General features: G+C 41.5%; 1 protein-coding gene across 4 annotated transcripts in view; it reads right to left on the reverse strand.

Moving 5' to 3' along the window:
* The window catches only part of CDKL5 (cyclin dependent kinase like 5), a 120,975-nt gene that overhangs the window by 43,557 nt on the left and 62,028 nt on the right, over positions 1-15,390 (reverse strand). For all 4 annotated transcript variants that reach the window (XM_053307961.1, XM_053307963.1, XM_053307962.1 and 1 more), the window contains exons 6-9: positions 13,420-13,540; positions 10,199-10,258; positions 6,796-6,886; positions 1,928-2,117 (exon numbers count right to left, since the gene is read on the reverse strand). In XM_053307961.1, the coding sequence (XP_053163936.1) occupies positions 1,928-2,117; positions 6,796-6,886; positions 10,199-10,258; positions 13,420-13,540 (462 nt within the window). The remainder of the gene's footprint in view (positions 1-1,927; positions 2,118-6,795; positions 6,887-10,198; positions 10,259-13,419; positions 13,541-15,390) is intronic.

Consider the following 15,390-nt stretch of genomic DNA (forward strand, 5'->3'; position numbering starts at 1 on the left):
GCTTTCAAGGATGAGTTTTGAAGGGCGGCTCCCCCCCCGCCCCGATATGAGCAAGGAGGCATTCCGCACTCCACTTCAGGTCCTCAGGTGCCACAGTACTGTGGGCCATCCCCAATTAACACTCTCTCCAAGAGCACTGCTTTCCTGGTCTTCAAGCAGCATCTCTATGTGGCTGCTAATCAGTCAATCAGAAACTATCTTGGATCTTGCACATCATGCTTGTTTGGCGCCAAGAACCTTTTCACACATTTCCTTAGCAAGATGTCTGTTCTGGCAGCCAATTAAAGTTTACTAGCTGGGACAGGTGCAGAGCATCTGCACCTCTAGTTTGCCTGCCCGCTGCTGCCCAGCCAGACTTGGCCTCCTTTGCCCACCAGCAGGCACCGCCTTCTCCCCCTGCCCGCCTGGAGCTGCCGCCTTCTCCCTCCACCTGCCCGCAGCCCCCTTCTTCCTCTTCCCCACCCGCTCCCACAGCACTTTTCTGGAAGCCGGCCTGCTGGCCAGCCATCCAGCTGATGGCCACAGCCGCCCGCCTGCCATGGCTACCTGCCCCACCCACCCACGGCTGCCCGCCAGCCAGTTGTGGCCCCCTCCCTCCCACAGTTTTCTTCAGCCGGCCAGCAGGCTAGCTGCCACCACTGCCATCATATTCTTCCTCTTGCCCGTCCCTGTTGCAATTGGCAGCTGCTCACAAACACTCGCGAGAGCAAGGGCTCCCTTAACCACCTTGCAGCCACAGCTGGCACACTGGGGAGGGTGATCCCAGTAATGCAGTGCACACTCAATGCACCAGCATTGGGACTCCTGGGGGCAGTGCGATGCACAGCGGCATGTCCTATCACCCCAACCCTGCGGAGCTGCCACTCGTCTGGGCAGGCAATCTGTCCTCCCAGGGAAGAACAGGAGATTGTCTGTGGGGAAAGTAGGCTAAACCTGCCTTACAGACAGCCCAAAAGTAATTCTCGCTGATCGTGAGAAGAGCTCTATTATTTTACATGGGTTGTGGAATCCTGTCCTAGGAATTCCTCAGAGTCTTTTACCTAAAGAAGCCACATGGTTGTTTTTGTTTGTTTGTTTTGCGGGGGGGGGATTACCTTTTCCTGTGTATATTTTCCTCTTGAATACTTGTCAAGGAGAATGTAAGGAGAATGGAAGATAGTGAGGTCATTCACACAATCAAAAATTGTGTGTGTTTCCAATTTTCTGTTGTGTGGAAGCTAGGTAGAAATAAAACCTGGGTAGTTTTTCTTCCTACCTTTCTTCCATACAATCACTTCTACCCAGGTTTTCCTCCTACCTTGCTTCCACACAACCGAAACATAGCTCCCAAACCCAGGTAGAACACAGTTTTTGATTGTGTGAATGACCTCATTAACTTAACAGGCAGACATACACTACACCAGCTATTGTGAACACATCCTTAAAATAAGTTGTAAAGGGAGGTTTTCCAGATGGTAAAGACAGGGAAGTATTCTAGATAGCAGAGCCTAATTCATTAAAATGACTTCACATACAGTGTTCATACTTCTCAGAGCTAATTTGATTTGCAATACAGCAATATTTCTCTAATGTTATTTTTCTTTTACTCCTATGTAAATATGTATGCATATATGGTTTGCTAAACAGTATCACTATGCAGTGTAAACTCCTTATGCATTGCAATCTTTATGTTTGAAGCTCTTGTAGGAGCCAGGGAAGAGACAATGAGAAAGCATTTTTTTTTCAGTTCTAGAGCACAGAGCACTATCATTATGAACCATAAGTAGGCACTTGTGAAACTAGTAGAAAATAGAAATGGAAACACATTTATGCACAACTGCCTTTCTACAAAAGCACTGTCAAACAGGGAGATTATTTTGGTAGATACATTTTATGTACGCAATGCACCACTTGAAAACATGCACAAAACAATTTATTTACACATTACCCGCAGCCCATGGAAACGGGGGTTGCTGTAGAAAAGTTTCATTTGCTCTGCAGGAAGTGGTCCTAGCACCTTCTGAATTGTAAAAAGTTGGTCAATCTCACTTTCACCAGGAAACAATGGCTGCCCATCACTAAGTTCTCCAAGAATACAGCCTACCGACCACATATCAACAGACTTGCCATATGGGGCTCTGAAAAGAAAGCATATGGATATTGTTGCTAATTAGGCAACTAATACATACATTACAAATAACCAGTCATTAATATTTAACTATTTTTCCCATGTTGGTATAAGGGGAAAAATAATTATCCAAGGCATTTCATCCTTTAAAATGAAGTATCTTAGTTTTCTCCTTTAGGTTGCCCTTAATTACAGCTGCACTGGTGATACAAAGTTATTGATAATTGTGTTCCCTTCTAAAGGGAGAATCAACAACATTCTTAATTTTACTCTGGAAAATGTCTTTCTGGTGTAAATTCCTATAAAAAGATTGATAGGGCTGATCCAATTCAACCTTCTACAGGAAAAAATGCTGTAGAATATCATACATGTTCTGGAAAAGGTTTTGCACTAGCTAAGACCTTAAGTGGCACAGCAGGGAAATGCTTGACTAACAAGCAGAAGGTTGCTGGTTCGAATGCCCGCTGGTATGTTTCCCAGACTATGGGAGACACCTATGTCTGGCAGCAGCAATATAGGAAGGTGCTGAAAGGCATCATCTCATACTACGCAGGAGGAGGCAATGGTAAACCACTCCTGTATTCTACCAAAGAAAACCAAAGGGCTCTGTGGGCGCCAGGAGTCGAAACTGACTTGACAGCACACTTTATCTTTACTGTAAAACACTGCAGAGCAGCACAAATAACACAGAGGCACACATTTGTCGCATTATGCAAGTGCAACACTGGTCTGGATCCTGCCCATAGTATGGTATGTGTGGTATGAGCAAATGTTGCTCCTAGCATATTATAACTGGAAAATTGTTATTCAATTAAAAATGAATTTTTCTTCAGTCTTTTGTCAAAAAAATCAAGAAAAATTCATTTTTAATTGCATAACAACTTTCTAATTATAATACGCTTTCCTCCTCTTTAGCCTCAGTCCATGGTGCGTATCATACATGAGATACTCGTTTTAAGAAAGAGGGGGCATTTTTACAAGTAATGTCTCCTTCACGGAGGGACTTCATTCTTTGCCCCTCAGCCACGTGCTTCCACCAGCTCCTCTTCTTGAACCAGTCTGCTCAAGTCAACTCGGAATGATTGAACAATCGTTCCTGTCAGTGATCTGCCTGTCCCTCTATCTCAATGTACTGTGTACTGCAGAATATAAGTGCAAGCACTTCCTAACCCTGCCAGCAAGAAAACTTATTAAATTTCCTGCTTCCTGCCAAGGCAAGTTATAGAATTTGTACTAACTAGCAGTAGCTCTTCTTGTACAGGCAGGCAACTCAAGGGCAAAAAAGGGTAAAGGGAAACACATCCAAGTTTGGTACATAGGAACATAGGAAACTGCCACATACTGAGTCAGACCATTGGTCTATCTAGTTCAGTATTGTCTTCACAGACTGGCAGTGGCTTCTCCAAGGTTGCAGGCAGGAATCTCTCTCAGCCCTATCTTGGAGAAGCCAGGGAGGGAACTTGAAACCTTCTGCTCTTCCCAGAGCGGCTTCATCCCCTGAGGGGGATATCTTGCAGTGCTCACACATCATGTCTCCCATTCAGATGCAACCAGGGCAGACCCTGCTTAGCTATGGGGACAAGTCATGCTTGCTACCACAAGACCAGCTCTCCTCTAGTAGTGCGTATAACAAATAGAATTAATGATTTCCCTCCTTTTAAAAAGTCAGCATTGTGTGCAATACATAGGGGTATTATAATTGATTGATTGATTGATTGATTGGAAAATAATGGGTGTACTTTCTAGCCAATTTATTTTTCTTATTCCATTCACAGGCCAGAAATGTAAAGTCATATAGACTTTACTAGTGGAAAACAAATGCTTTTTGCCAATCTGTCTTTCAGGTTCATTGGTCTCTTTAGGAAATAAACATGGGCAAATTAATTACTATGTGAATATCTGGTATGTGACAGGAGCTTTCTTCTGTTCTGTTTCTTCTTCTTTTCTTCTGTTCTGCTCGTTTCAAACCTATTTTCCTTACACCCTATGGCTACCAATTAGCAGTGTGCATGAAACACATTTTTCATTCTGTTCCAACCTTGGAATGGAATGCAAAATGCACCAAACCTTCCGTCGGAACAACCTGGTGAACCTCTTGTTCTAACAGAACAACCCTGGCCTGTTGGAATCATCTGACCCTGTTCCGAGCACCACTTTGGATTCCAAAATGGCGCTCGGATTCAGGCTGTCCTATTCTGAGCTTGGAACACCACCACCCTTCCCCCATTTTAGGGGTGTTCTGTTCTAAGCGTGGAACACTCGGAACGGCCCATTTCAAGGTAGATTGTTCTGACCTCAGAATGTTCTGCACACCCCTATCACCAATTGCTATTTTATGTCCAAATTGCTGTGTTTGAAATTTTAACTGTTTGGTGCTTTCTTTTTTTATTTCTCCTTCTAAACAATTGCTACTGATTGGTGCCTTCCACTGTGATGTAAAAATATGCAATTGAGCTTGAGCAGACAGCATGATATTTTGAAATCTAGGATTGGATTGCCATTTTTAATTTTACCATTTATTTCCAATGCTAAAGAATCTGAACTTTCATTCAAGAGCAATGTGTATATTTCTTTCCCATGCTGCAGCACACTAGTTCCTGGCAGTTGAAAGTTTAAAACAAAAAACACCCCACAATGCATTCACCACATGCACATAAAGGTATATTAATGTTGGTGCTTTGTTTTCCCTGCTATAGTCTGCAAAATGCATCTAAATATGCACCAAAGCTTAAAATGACTTATCCTGATGCAAAAACTAGAACAAGCAGCTCATTCGAGAATAATATGTGCACTGATGCCGTTTGACCAAGCAGAGAAAAAAATAGTTCAAATATGGGTTTGTTCCCAAGGCTAGCCCCCAGATGATAAAGGGACTACTCTGCATGGTCTGCTAGCAAAAATCAAATCAGAATTTCGAATCAGAGAAAATATTCTTTTATAGAAGGAAAACAAGGAAAAGATATTCTGAAGCACGATTAGATACAGGTGGCCCTTGTAATCCACAGTCCCAGCACCCGTGGTTTCACGTATTAGTGGTCGGGCTATATAGTCCCGACCTTGTTATACGTGGTTTAAAAAAATATTCAAAATTTGCCTATCTTGGGTAGTAACCTCCAATGACATTTCTGGCCACCATTTTGCACCATGGAGCTATTCGGGAGCTCTATCTTTAAAAAAACAACAAACCAACAACCCCACACAATTTTCCCTGGAAAAAAATGGGAGAAATTGGGGGTTTGTGGGGTTGGCATTGCTGGATAGCTGGAGACCTGGAGAGTATGGTACATTACTTTATTGCTCTTATTTCTTCCACCTCTCCACATTTTAATCCCTGTTTTAAGCTCTAGGAACGTAACTGCCCAATTCCCATTGACTCAAGGTCTTGTTATCCGTAGTTTTGTTATCTGCAGTTTTAGGGAAGAATGGAACTCCCACGGATAACGAGGACCACCTGTATTTAACAACTTTCCCCATACTTTTTCAGATTTCTTAGATAGCACTCCTGCACAAAAGAAGTTCTAGCTTTCAGTGTCCATATACATCAGAACAGATAGAATATAGATAAACTAGTAAAATAAAAATCATAGTCTGATTCATTTAATATCTGATGCAGAAAACAAATGGAATATATGCCTATGGAGCCAGCATGGTGTAGTGGCTAGAGTGCCGGACTAGGACCGGGGAGACCCGAGTTCAAATCCCCATTCAGCCATGATACTAGCTGGGTGACTCTGGGCCAGTCACTTCTCTCTCAGCCTAGCCTACTTCACAGGGTTGTTGTGAGGAGAAACTTAAGTATGTAGTACACCACTCTGGGCTCCTTGGTGGAAGAGCGGGATATAAATGCAAAATTAATAATAATAATAATAATAATAATAATAATAATAATAATAATAATATTGATCTTTGGGCTGAAGTTACCTGAAGGATCATCTACTTCAATATGCAGCTGCCCATCCACTCAGGTTACCAGACAAGCTCCTTTTTTGCATCACACCTTCCTCAGAGGTGAAGATGGTTAAAACATGCAAGAGCACTTTCTCTGTGGCAACACTCAAGGTATGGAACTTTTTGCCACAAGAGATCCATTTGGCTCCCTTCAGAAGCATTTCACTTCAGGCACTATTATTTCAGCAGGCCTTTCTGGTTGTTCCATTTTATGCATCATGATATTTTATCTACCATGTTTACAGTGCAAACTGATATGGGCTGCGTGCGTGCGGAAATGCAAGTGTAAGATTAAGAATAAGGGAAAGACCATCCTCAAGCCTACCAGGGCATCAGTGTTTAGGGATGCTAGTTACTAGTGGTAAAGTAAGGGCTCTTCACATATGCCCTGTGCATAAAAAAAACTGGTCCTCAAGACAAAGGAAGTCTGAACATGCAGTCTAAGTGCTTCAGAGGTTGGCCATTTCTGGCTTATAACATTAGGATAACAGATCTCTTCAATATCCAAAATATATTTTTACAATCGTTCTTTTAAAAAAGAAATTATTAACTTATTCTTCAAGAGGCAAAAAAGTTAATTTAGTACTGACTGTCAAAATAGCCAATGGATATAAGCAGCCCAAATATCATTACTACACTTACTCATTGTACTGGATTAAAACTCATACAATATATTAGAATAAATGCACAAATAAGTGAAAACGATTTACAAAATGTTAACAGCTAGAATGATTACATACCCAAGCAAGAGTTCAGGTGAACGGTACCACCTGGTGGCCACATATTCTGTGTAGTTAGCATTGCTTCCTTCTGACAAATTCCGCGCAAAACCTACACCAAAATCATGTGAAAATTACTTCTATTACATATATTTTAACACAATGTTAAGGCCAAAAAAGGTTTTTTTAAATGGAAATGTATGTGTTCTTTGTAATCTCACTGAATCAATTTTTTGTGCTTTTGAGGTTTGTCCTTCAGTTAAGCGAAGTGCTGGAGACTAGACCATCCCAAACACAATACACCTGTATTAAGCCATACACAAAAACCTTATAGAGAACCATAATAGCAGTAGTGTGAAACCATCACAATAGCCAAATGCATCTGTCACAATATGCTTAGTACAGGTGAACCCCATCATCCATGGGAGTTCTGTTCTATGGAGGAACTGTGGATAATGGAACCGTGGATTACAGGGCATTAAACTAAATCAGATTGGGCGGGGGGGGTAGGTTCCTGGAGACTAGAAAATGGGCAGAAAAAAAGGGAAAACATGAAACAAGTGCTCTGCCATGCTCTGTGGGTCTCCAGCTATCGAGGAATCCCCCCCCCAGTCCAAAATTCCCCATGTTTCCATGAAAAATCATGGGGAAATGCTGTTTTAAAAACAAATGAGCCACAAATTGGCTCCTCTTTACAAAATGGCAGTTGAAAATGATCTCCAAGGTCATTTCTGACCACCTAGGAACTGCTGATATGGGGATTTTAACACTTTTGTATCCACGAATAAGAGGCTGGTGTCAATTAGGCACCCGCAGATTTGCGGAACTGCAAATAGGGGTACTGTGTATAGCAAGGTCCACCTGTACTCTTCCTTCTACATTCCTACTAGTAAGAAACCACACCTACAATACATGTGTTTAAGCAGCAACTGCACATGATTTCAAGCATTATACATAAAGACACCACATAGTCAAGAGAAATAGACTATAATATACAGCCTGTAATCCCTAAGGCACTGTTGCATAGCCTTTGAATTCTCAGTAAACATCTCAGGGGTGGGGGAGCGGAATTCACATATTCCTAGTAAGCCAAAGTATATTTACTGAGTTCAGTGGGACGTACTCCCTAGCAAGTGCGTTTAGGACTGTAGTCTTCATTTATAAAATGTTTCTACTGTTAAGGCAGGAGTTTTTATATTCTTCAAGCCATCTTTTCCATAATGACATAATGCCTGCACATCTGCACATGATTGCAGAGGATTCTGGGGTATATACTAAGGTGTACAAAGGGAACCGGCTAGTTGGGGAACAAAGTTGCCCCACTTGAGCTGACTGTGTTACCTAGAATACAGTTGCCCATTACAGGGGAAGATTAATTATTATAATGCCCAAGATCACATAGGAACATAGGAAGCTGCCATATACTGAGTCAGACCATTGGTCTATCTAGCTCAGTATTGTCTTCACAGACTGGCAGCGGCTTCTCCAAGGTTGCAGGCAGGAATCTCTCTCAGCCCTATATGCTTTGGTAGTTTGTTGGTTCAATAAAAAAATCTTGTCCTATAAAAAAAAATCTTGTCCTATCTTGGAGAAGCCAGGGAGGGAACTTGAAACCTTCTGCTCTTCCCAGAGCGGCTTCATCCCCTGAGGGGAATATCTTGCAGTGGTCACACATCAAGTCTCCCATTCATATGCAACCAGGGCAGACCCTGCTTAGCTAATGGGACAAATCATGCTTGCTACCACAAGACCAGCTCTCCTCACGAAATATACTATACAAAGGTATATTCAAAAGAAAGAAAAATCAAAACCCCACCCACAGAATTGTAATTTGAGGCTAATATCATATCATATCATATCATATCATATCAGGGCTTTATTGGGATGGACTTGATCCCAGTAGTGATTGAATCATACATTAGATCACTGGGGGGCTCTGGATCTCATCAAGCTGATACATTGGTATTAGTTCCCTGAAGTAAGCCACTTCCCAAAAGCCAGCTGTAGCAATTCAAATTGCTGCCTTTCCCTCCATCTTCTCATCCTAGAATGCACCACGGTAGGAAGTAAGATCATTACAATGTGATCTTTTCCTGGCACATTACTGGGGCAGGGGAGGAGAATGGCTACAACCTATAGTTAAAGGGCATGGCCATTCCACTTTGCCTTCCTAATAATGTCCCAGGAAAAGGATTCAACGTAATGATGGGGCTTCCTGCCTTTGTGCATTCTATACTAAGAAGAGGGAAGAAAAGGCATCAATTTAAATTTATGTTGCTGCCTTTTGGGCATCCTCTTTCTTCAGGGAATGCTAGATCTTCAGTAAAGGCAAATCCCCCACAATCTTCTGATAGGTTTATTGCAATGTTGATATGATGAGGCATTGCTTTGAATCTATTTCCAATATAGGGGGTATTTTTCATGATAATAGTTTCCGGTGAAAATGCTCCAACATGGCTTGCATCACAATGGAACCAATTGTTGTTCTGAATTGATGCACAGCTATCTATCTATCTATCTATCTATCTATAAAAAATCTATCAACTTACTTTTAACCAGTAATTAATCAATTAGAAATTAAAATAATAAAATTTTATTGGCGCATAGCAACAAAAACTCAATGGAGATGCCTTTATGAGATACTGAAGGAAGTGTGCACTAACTTATCATAGCTAGAAGGAAGTCCACTGTTGACTTCCACTTCTTAATTCCCTATTACACCAAAACACCAGAATCCATATGACCTCAAAAGCATTAAATTCCCAGCCCCAGCTGCTCCACCAATTAACCAAGCCTCTTACTGATTAATTTCCTGATTGTTTTCTTAGAGCTGCAAACTTCAAACAAATCATATTAAAGTCCAAAAGGCACAAGTCAGTAGCCTTTCTAATCCCTATGCTGCACTAGAATCTACTTTGATGCCTCTCACGCACATATTTTGAAAGCAGCTGTTTGCTCAATGACTGTATTTCTAGGTCTAAGGTACCTGCTATTCTCGAGCACAGCCCTGAACCATATTTAAATGATTTTGTTATTTTGGTAAAACAAAATTAGTAATTTGCTATTTACATCCCAACTTCTATTTCATGGGAGAATCAATGTCTTTTAAAAAAACATTAAATTAAAACACTGATTACAAAGCCATTCAGATAACTGGAATATAAATACCAGATTATAGAACATTTTGATATATCTTTATCATAGAGATATCAAGCTATAGAATAATTTTAATTTTTCATGCGAAAGATTTTTTAACAAAATCTAGTATATGCAGAAAATCTAAACTGACAATTTTAAGTTCTATATATTAGAACTCATTTTTTGTAATTCCAGTTATCAGTTTAATTTAGTTTTAATTATAGTACTCTATTTGTAAACCCTTAAAATAAGCACACACATCAAAAAGAAAGAAAAAAACCCTTACCAAAGTCACATAATTTCAAAATATCATGGTGGCTTATTAAGAGATTCTCTGGTTTGATATCTGGAATATTAAAGGCATATGAAAAAAAATTAGCAAATCATAATATTTAACTTGTTCTATATTATTACTTGTTTTGAAAGAACTGCATATATTCCTGATATAATGTCTTGGCCCACATCATGTTACACAGCAGTAATGTAAGTAGGACTAAGTTAGGGGTGTCGCTATAATTGAGCAAAAGGGTTCAAAGAACCTAGGCCCCCAGCTCCTGAGGGCCCCCCAGCTCTGCCCTCCCAATTTTCTTCATTATCTCCCTCACTCTGAGTGGCTGCCAGAGAGAGGGCGGAACACGGGCCCCCTCTCTCCTAGCTAGGCCCCTGGGCTAAGTTCTCCAGAGAGGCTGGGGGTAGCTGTGGTGAAGGCTTTTTCTGTAGCCAAGTGTACAAGGAGGAAGACGTGATCTTTGCTTTTCTCCTCTACCTCCAAATGCCCTTTCTGCTTCCAGAAATAACCGTCAGAGAGTAACTTCTGGAAGCAAAAAGAGCTTTTAGAGGGACAGAAGAAAGGCAAAAATCACTTTCCCCTATCCTGTGCAAGTTTGGCTGTGGAAGAAACCTTTGCTGTAACTACTCTCCAGCCTCTTTGAGAGTGTGCAGCCTTTCTTCCACCCACTTACTGCTGCAGAACATGTGGGCCACTATATTTTATTGGTATAAATCTTCTACTACTACTAGGGATATTTATATACCGCTCTTCAATCAAAGTTCTCAGAGCGGTTTACATGGGCAATGAGATTTCAACAAAGTCTACTTTCTGAACACTGAACGTGATTATCAAATGAGTGAAAACCTAGGACGTGATCCAGCCCAAATTAAGCATTTGCAAGATACCACTGATTTAACTCAGAAGTTTTTAAACATGAACTTAATTCTCCCATTGAAATCAGTGGCTGACATCCTGACCAACCAAGTGTGTGCGTAAGTAGGGTGTGTAGACACACATCAGCACTCCTTGTGCAACAATCCCATCCTCCTGTGCTCCTGCTCTTGCATAAAAGTAAAGACTAAGAGTTTGGCACTCCCCATGCTCCATAAGCATTTAGAAAGATTGGAAATGCATTCTGGAGAGTCAGCAATGTGTGTCCGTATCTGGCCACCTGGCACGGAAGTTCACAGTCTCCAATGAAGTTGCAGAAACAGGATACGGCTCAGACCCAGTTCTTCTTATCGAGCTTGGCTGCAAGCTGTCGACACAGAAGTTGACAAACGTTGCTTTCCAGCAGTGAATAGAAAGCTGGTGACGCAATTTATAGCACAAGCCGAGAGCTCCCAACTGGCAGGAATTCAGCCCTCTGCAAGAGGCGTTTACTCCTCCTAATAGTCTCTAGCTGTGTCCTTAGTAGTCTCCTGTGTCCTTAATAGTCTCCTGTGTCCTTAGTAGTCTCTGCCCCTCAGGCACCCCGGTATCAGCTGGAATGTTGACAGCTTCCCCTTCCTCCTCGCTGTCTGAGATCGAGGGCATGACACTGTGTTTCTGATCTTACTAAGCCCTTCTGAAGCATGGGGAACACTTCAGCATCTTAGCGTGCAACAGCATATGAGGATAGGGAGAGCTGCATAAGGGGTGCTGCTGTGTGTCTGCATATCCTACTACATTTCTGAAATCGTGAGAACCACCAGGCTCGGCTGCAAGCCCAGTGGTTCTTGAGCAGGTAACCCACTCAAGTAGCCCGCCCTTAAAACCGTGTTTGCGGAGCAAGTTTCCAGGTTTCCGCAAACTGGTTTTTTAAAATTGTGAGCAGCCGCGCCGTGGCTCCGCACCATGGCTCTTCACGAGGAGACCCCCGGATGGGAGGGGAAAAGCCGCCTCCTGGCTCCAGGGGTCTCGTCAGCATGCCCTACGTGCTTGTGCAGGGAATGCTGGAGCTTCCGAGGGCCGATCGGCCCCCGCTCTCGCCAGCCCCTGCCAGCTCCATCATGGAGCCGGCAATCATGTGGGCAGCCGATCTGGCTGCCCAGGGCTCCTGCCTTGCTCGTGTGCGGGGAGAGCGGGCTTAGCCTGCTCTCCCTGCTCACTCTCGCAAACCCGGTCTCACTGATTGTGAGGCCCGGGTCACTGACTACGGTATGTAAATCAGCTACAAAACAAGACTCAGAAACCACAGTTTGAAGTGCGTTTGTTGTGAAGCAACAAGCTATGGTTATGGCCATCATTCCATCTCTGAAGGCTGCTGTATCATAAGATGGCTGTCAGCTTAAGAAGCTGAGTGCTCATGGCTTGCCCATTGTATGAAGTTCAAAATGGGGCTTCATATCTAAACTATGATTAGCATAAATGAAGTTTGGCATGATATCTGAACTGGACCAGAGCAAACAGAACCTGGGTTAACACTATTGTCCTGCTAGGATACTGAGGGGCTCTCTTGGTCTAGGAAAATAATCAAGTGTTATCTGTCGAATCTAATGCAGGTTTCTACAGTGCAAGTAACTAGCTACCTTCCCTTTATGTTAAATTTCAATTGCATGCCATTTAGATTCTACTGGAATCATTTTTGTTGAAGCCATCTGTTAAAAATTTTTCATAGAATCATATACCAAAAAATAAGTAAATAATAAAGCTTAATTACATATGCCTATTAATACTAAAGATGTATGAGAACAAATAGACTTTATAAAATGATATTTTCTTTATATGCAATGCTATCTAGATCCACCGGCTGACATCCAGAGCCAGGAACTGCTTGCAGAATGAGCACTATTGGGCTAGTGCAAGAAGGTGCCTTAGTTGTGATAAAATGGGGATTTGCAGAATTGCACTACAGCATTCTTACACAAGAGTTCCCACTGAAACAAATGAGGTTTGCCACAATTGTGCAACATTAGTCTGGAACACAAGCTCCAGACTTTGCTCAATTAGCTGGTATAACTGCTTTGTGTGAGCACAATGTCCTCCTGCATCTGGTTTGTTCTTCTTGATACCAGCCAGTGTAAATATCTCAACTGATTCCTTTCTATGGAATATTAACTGCATTTTAGGACTACATTTACAGTAAAACTAACCCTGTAAAGTATGCATAATTCCTTGTACTTTTTCCCATATTCCCTGACAACTTAACCAGCATTAAATGAAGGATACTTACAATTATCTGTGCAATTACCTTGCTTTCTAATATCTTTAAGATGCTTTCAAAATTTCCCTGTAAAAGATTCGGTTTTACTCACCTCTATGAACAATGTCATTTTTATGACACCAATGAATTGCTTTAATTAGCTGGTAAATATAGCTTTTTACTTTTTCTGGTGGAACTCCATTTGGCATTTCTTCTAGCAATTCAAGCATATTCTAGATTTAAACATAATGATATTAGAGGCTAAAAGGCACTTGACCTAAAATACTACTAAAACGTTTTGCAGTGAGGATTATGCAAGCAATTTTGCAATTTAACATCTTGAAGGTATCGATCCAACATTAAAATAGTTAATTAACCTCCTTTCATAGAAAAATCTATACGCATTCCATTTTTACTAATTAATCAGAAAATTGTACTTAGTTAAAGCCTCTGTTTTTCTTACAAGATAGAAATAAATTCCTGTTTTACAAAACTCACTAGAATATTTATAACACTGTAACAAATAACACGTGCAAAGATTAAATTGTATGAATGAAATAGTTTGTAGCAAATTGGAATAAAGTGAAAAATCCTTTCTAAAACTGAAAACCAGCTGCATCTTTTTAGTGAGTTGTGCTCCCTTCTCAGGAATGGAACCTATCCACCATAATTCATGCCTTAGTAACCTTGTAGAGCCTCGAGACAAACCATAGGTTTTGAGAGTGTTGACAATGGTTTGAGAGGCTTTGTTGCTTACACTGTACACAGATTACTTGTGCATCTGGTCAAACAGGTTTCTGAAGTTAGCCAGACAGATAACAAGTTATATAACCCAAAATACTGGGGTATGGACATAATAGAAGCCTAGAATCAACTGCTTGAAATAATTCTTACAACAGCAGATTTTTAAAACTGTGCAAAAATCCGCAAGCCCTGCTACCAGAAATGAAAGTGGGGTGAGTACCCAAAATGTGAAGCAATTCCCCCCCACAACTATCTTCAACTCGGAAAAGGGAAAGGAAAGAAGACGGACAATTGCAGTACCCTCTTATGTACTATAGATCAGCCCTTAAAAACAATTTGGAAAGTTCAGCTGGTAAGAATGTAACCATCTGATTAACTTTTGTAGACAGTAGGGTCCACATTATTCTATTACTGGAGTATGCACAGTTTCCAGTATGTTTCTGACCTGGAACATCTTCCTAAAGAGGCAAGCCTACAGCAACTGGAGCTTTTTAGCTTGGAGGTGACTACAGGGAGACATGATAGAGGTGTACAAAATTATGCATGGAGTAGAGAGAATGGACAGAGATAATTGTTTTCCTCTCTCTCACAACACTACAATCGGGGTCATTGCACAAAGGCTAGGAAACTTAGGACCAACAAAAAGGAAGTACTTTTTCACACAATGCATAATTAATCTATGGAATTCTCTGCTACAGGATGTGGTGATCTGGTGGACCCCTGTGTGAAACAGGATGCTGGACTAGACAAGCCTTGGGCCTGATCCAGCAGGGCTGTTCTTATGTTCTTACTTTCAAACACTAATTACAGCCACCCTATACTTGGTTCAAAGCAGGGGCTTCTAAACAGTGGCACTGCCATTATGGCATGTAGTTATGGAAGCTTGTCCTGCTAGATATTTTATGTGTTTGTATTATTTTCCAGTGACTTTAGTTGGAATTGACAAGAGGGAATGTCTCTCTGTTGGTCCTTTTGGAGCCTTCAGCGCTTTCGGTACCATTGGTCATGGTACCCTTTTGGAGCGTCTGAGGGGGAGGCAGTGGGAGGCACTTATTTGCAGTGGTTCCACTCCTACCTCTCTGGCAGAATCCAGATGGTGTTGCTTGGAGACTGTTGTTCTTCGAAACAAGAGCCTCAGTATGGAGTCCAAGATTATATACTATCTCCAATGCTTTTTAATGTCTATATGAAACCGCTGGGAGAGATCATCAGGAGGTTTTGTTTGGTTATCAATATGCTGATGACACCCAAATCTATTTCTCCATGTCAGCATTACTGGGAAAAGGAGTAACTCCCCTAAATTGTTGCCTGGAGGTAGTAATGAAGGTAATAGATTAGG

This window comes from Hemicordylus capensis, chromosome 3 (genome assembly GCF_027244095.1).
Source record: "Hemicordylus capensis ecotype Gifberg chromosome 3, rHemCap1.1.pri, whole genome shotgun sequence".
Lineage (NCBI taxonomy): Eukaryota > Metazoa > Chordata > Lepidosauria > Squamata > Cordylidae > Hemicordylus > Hemicordylus capensis.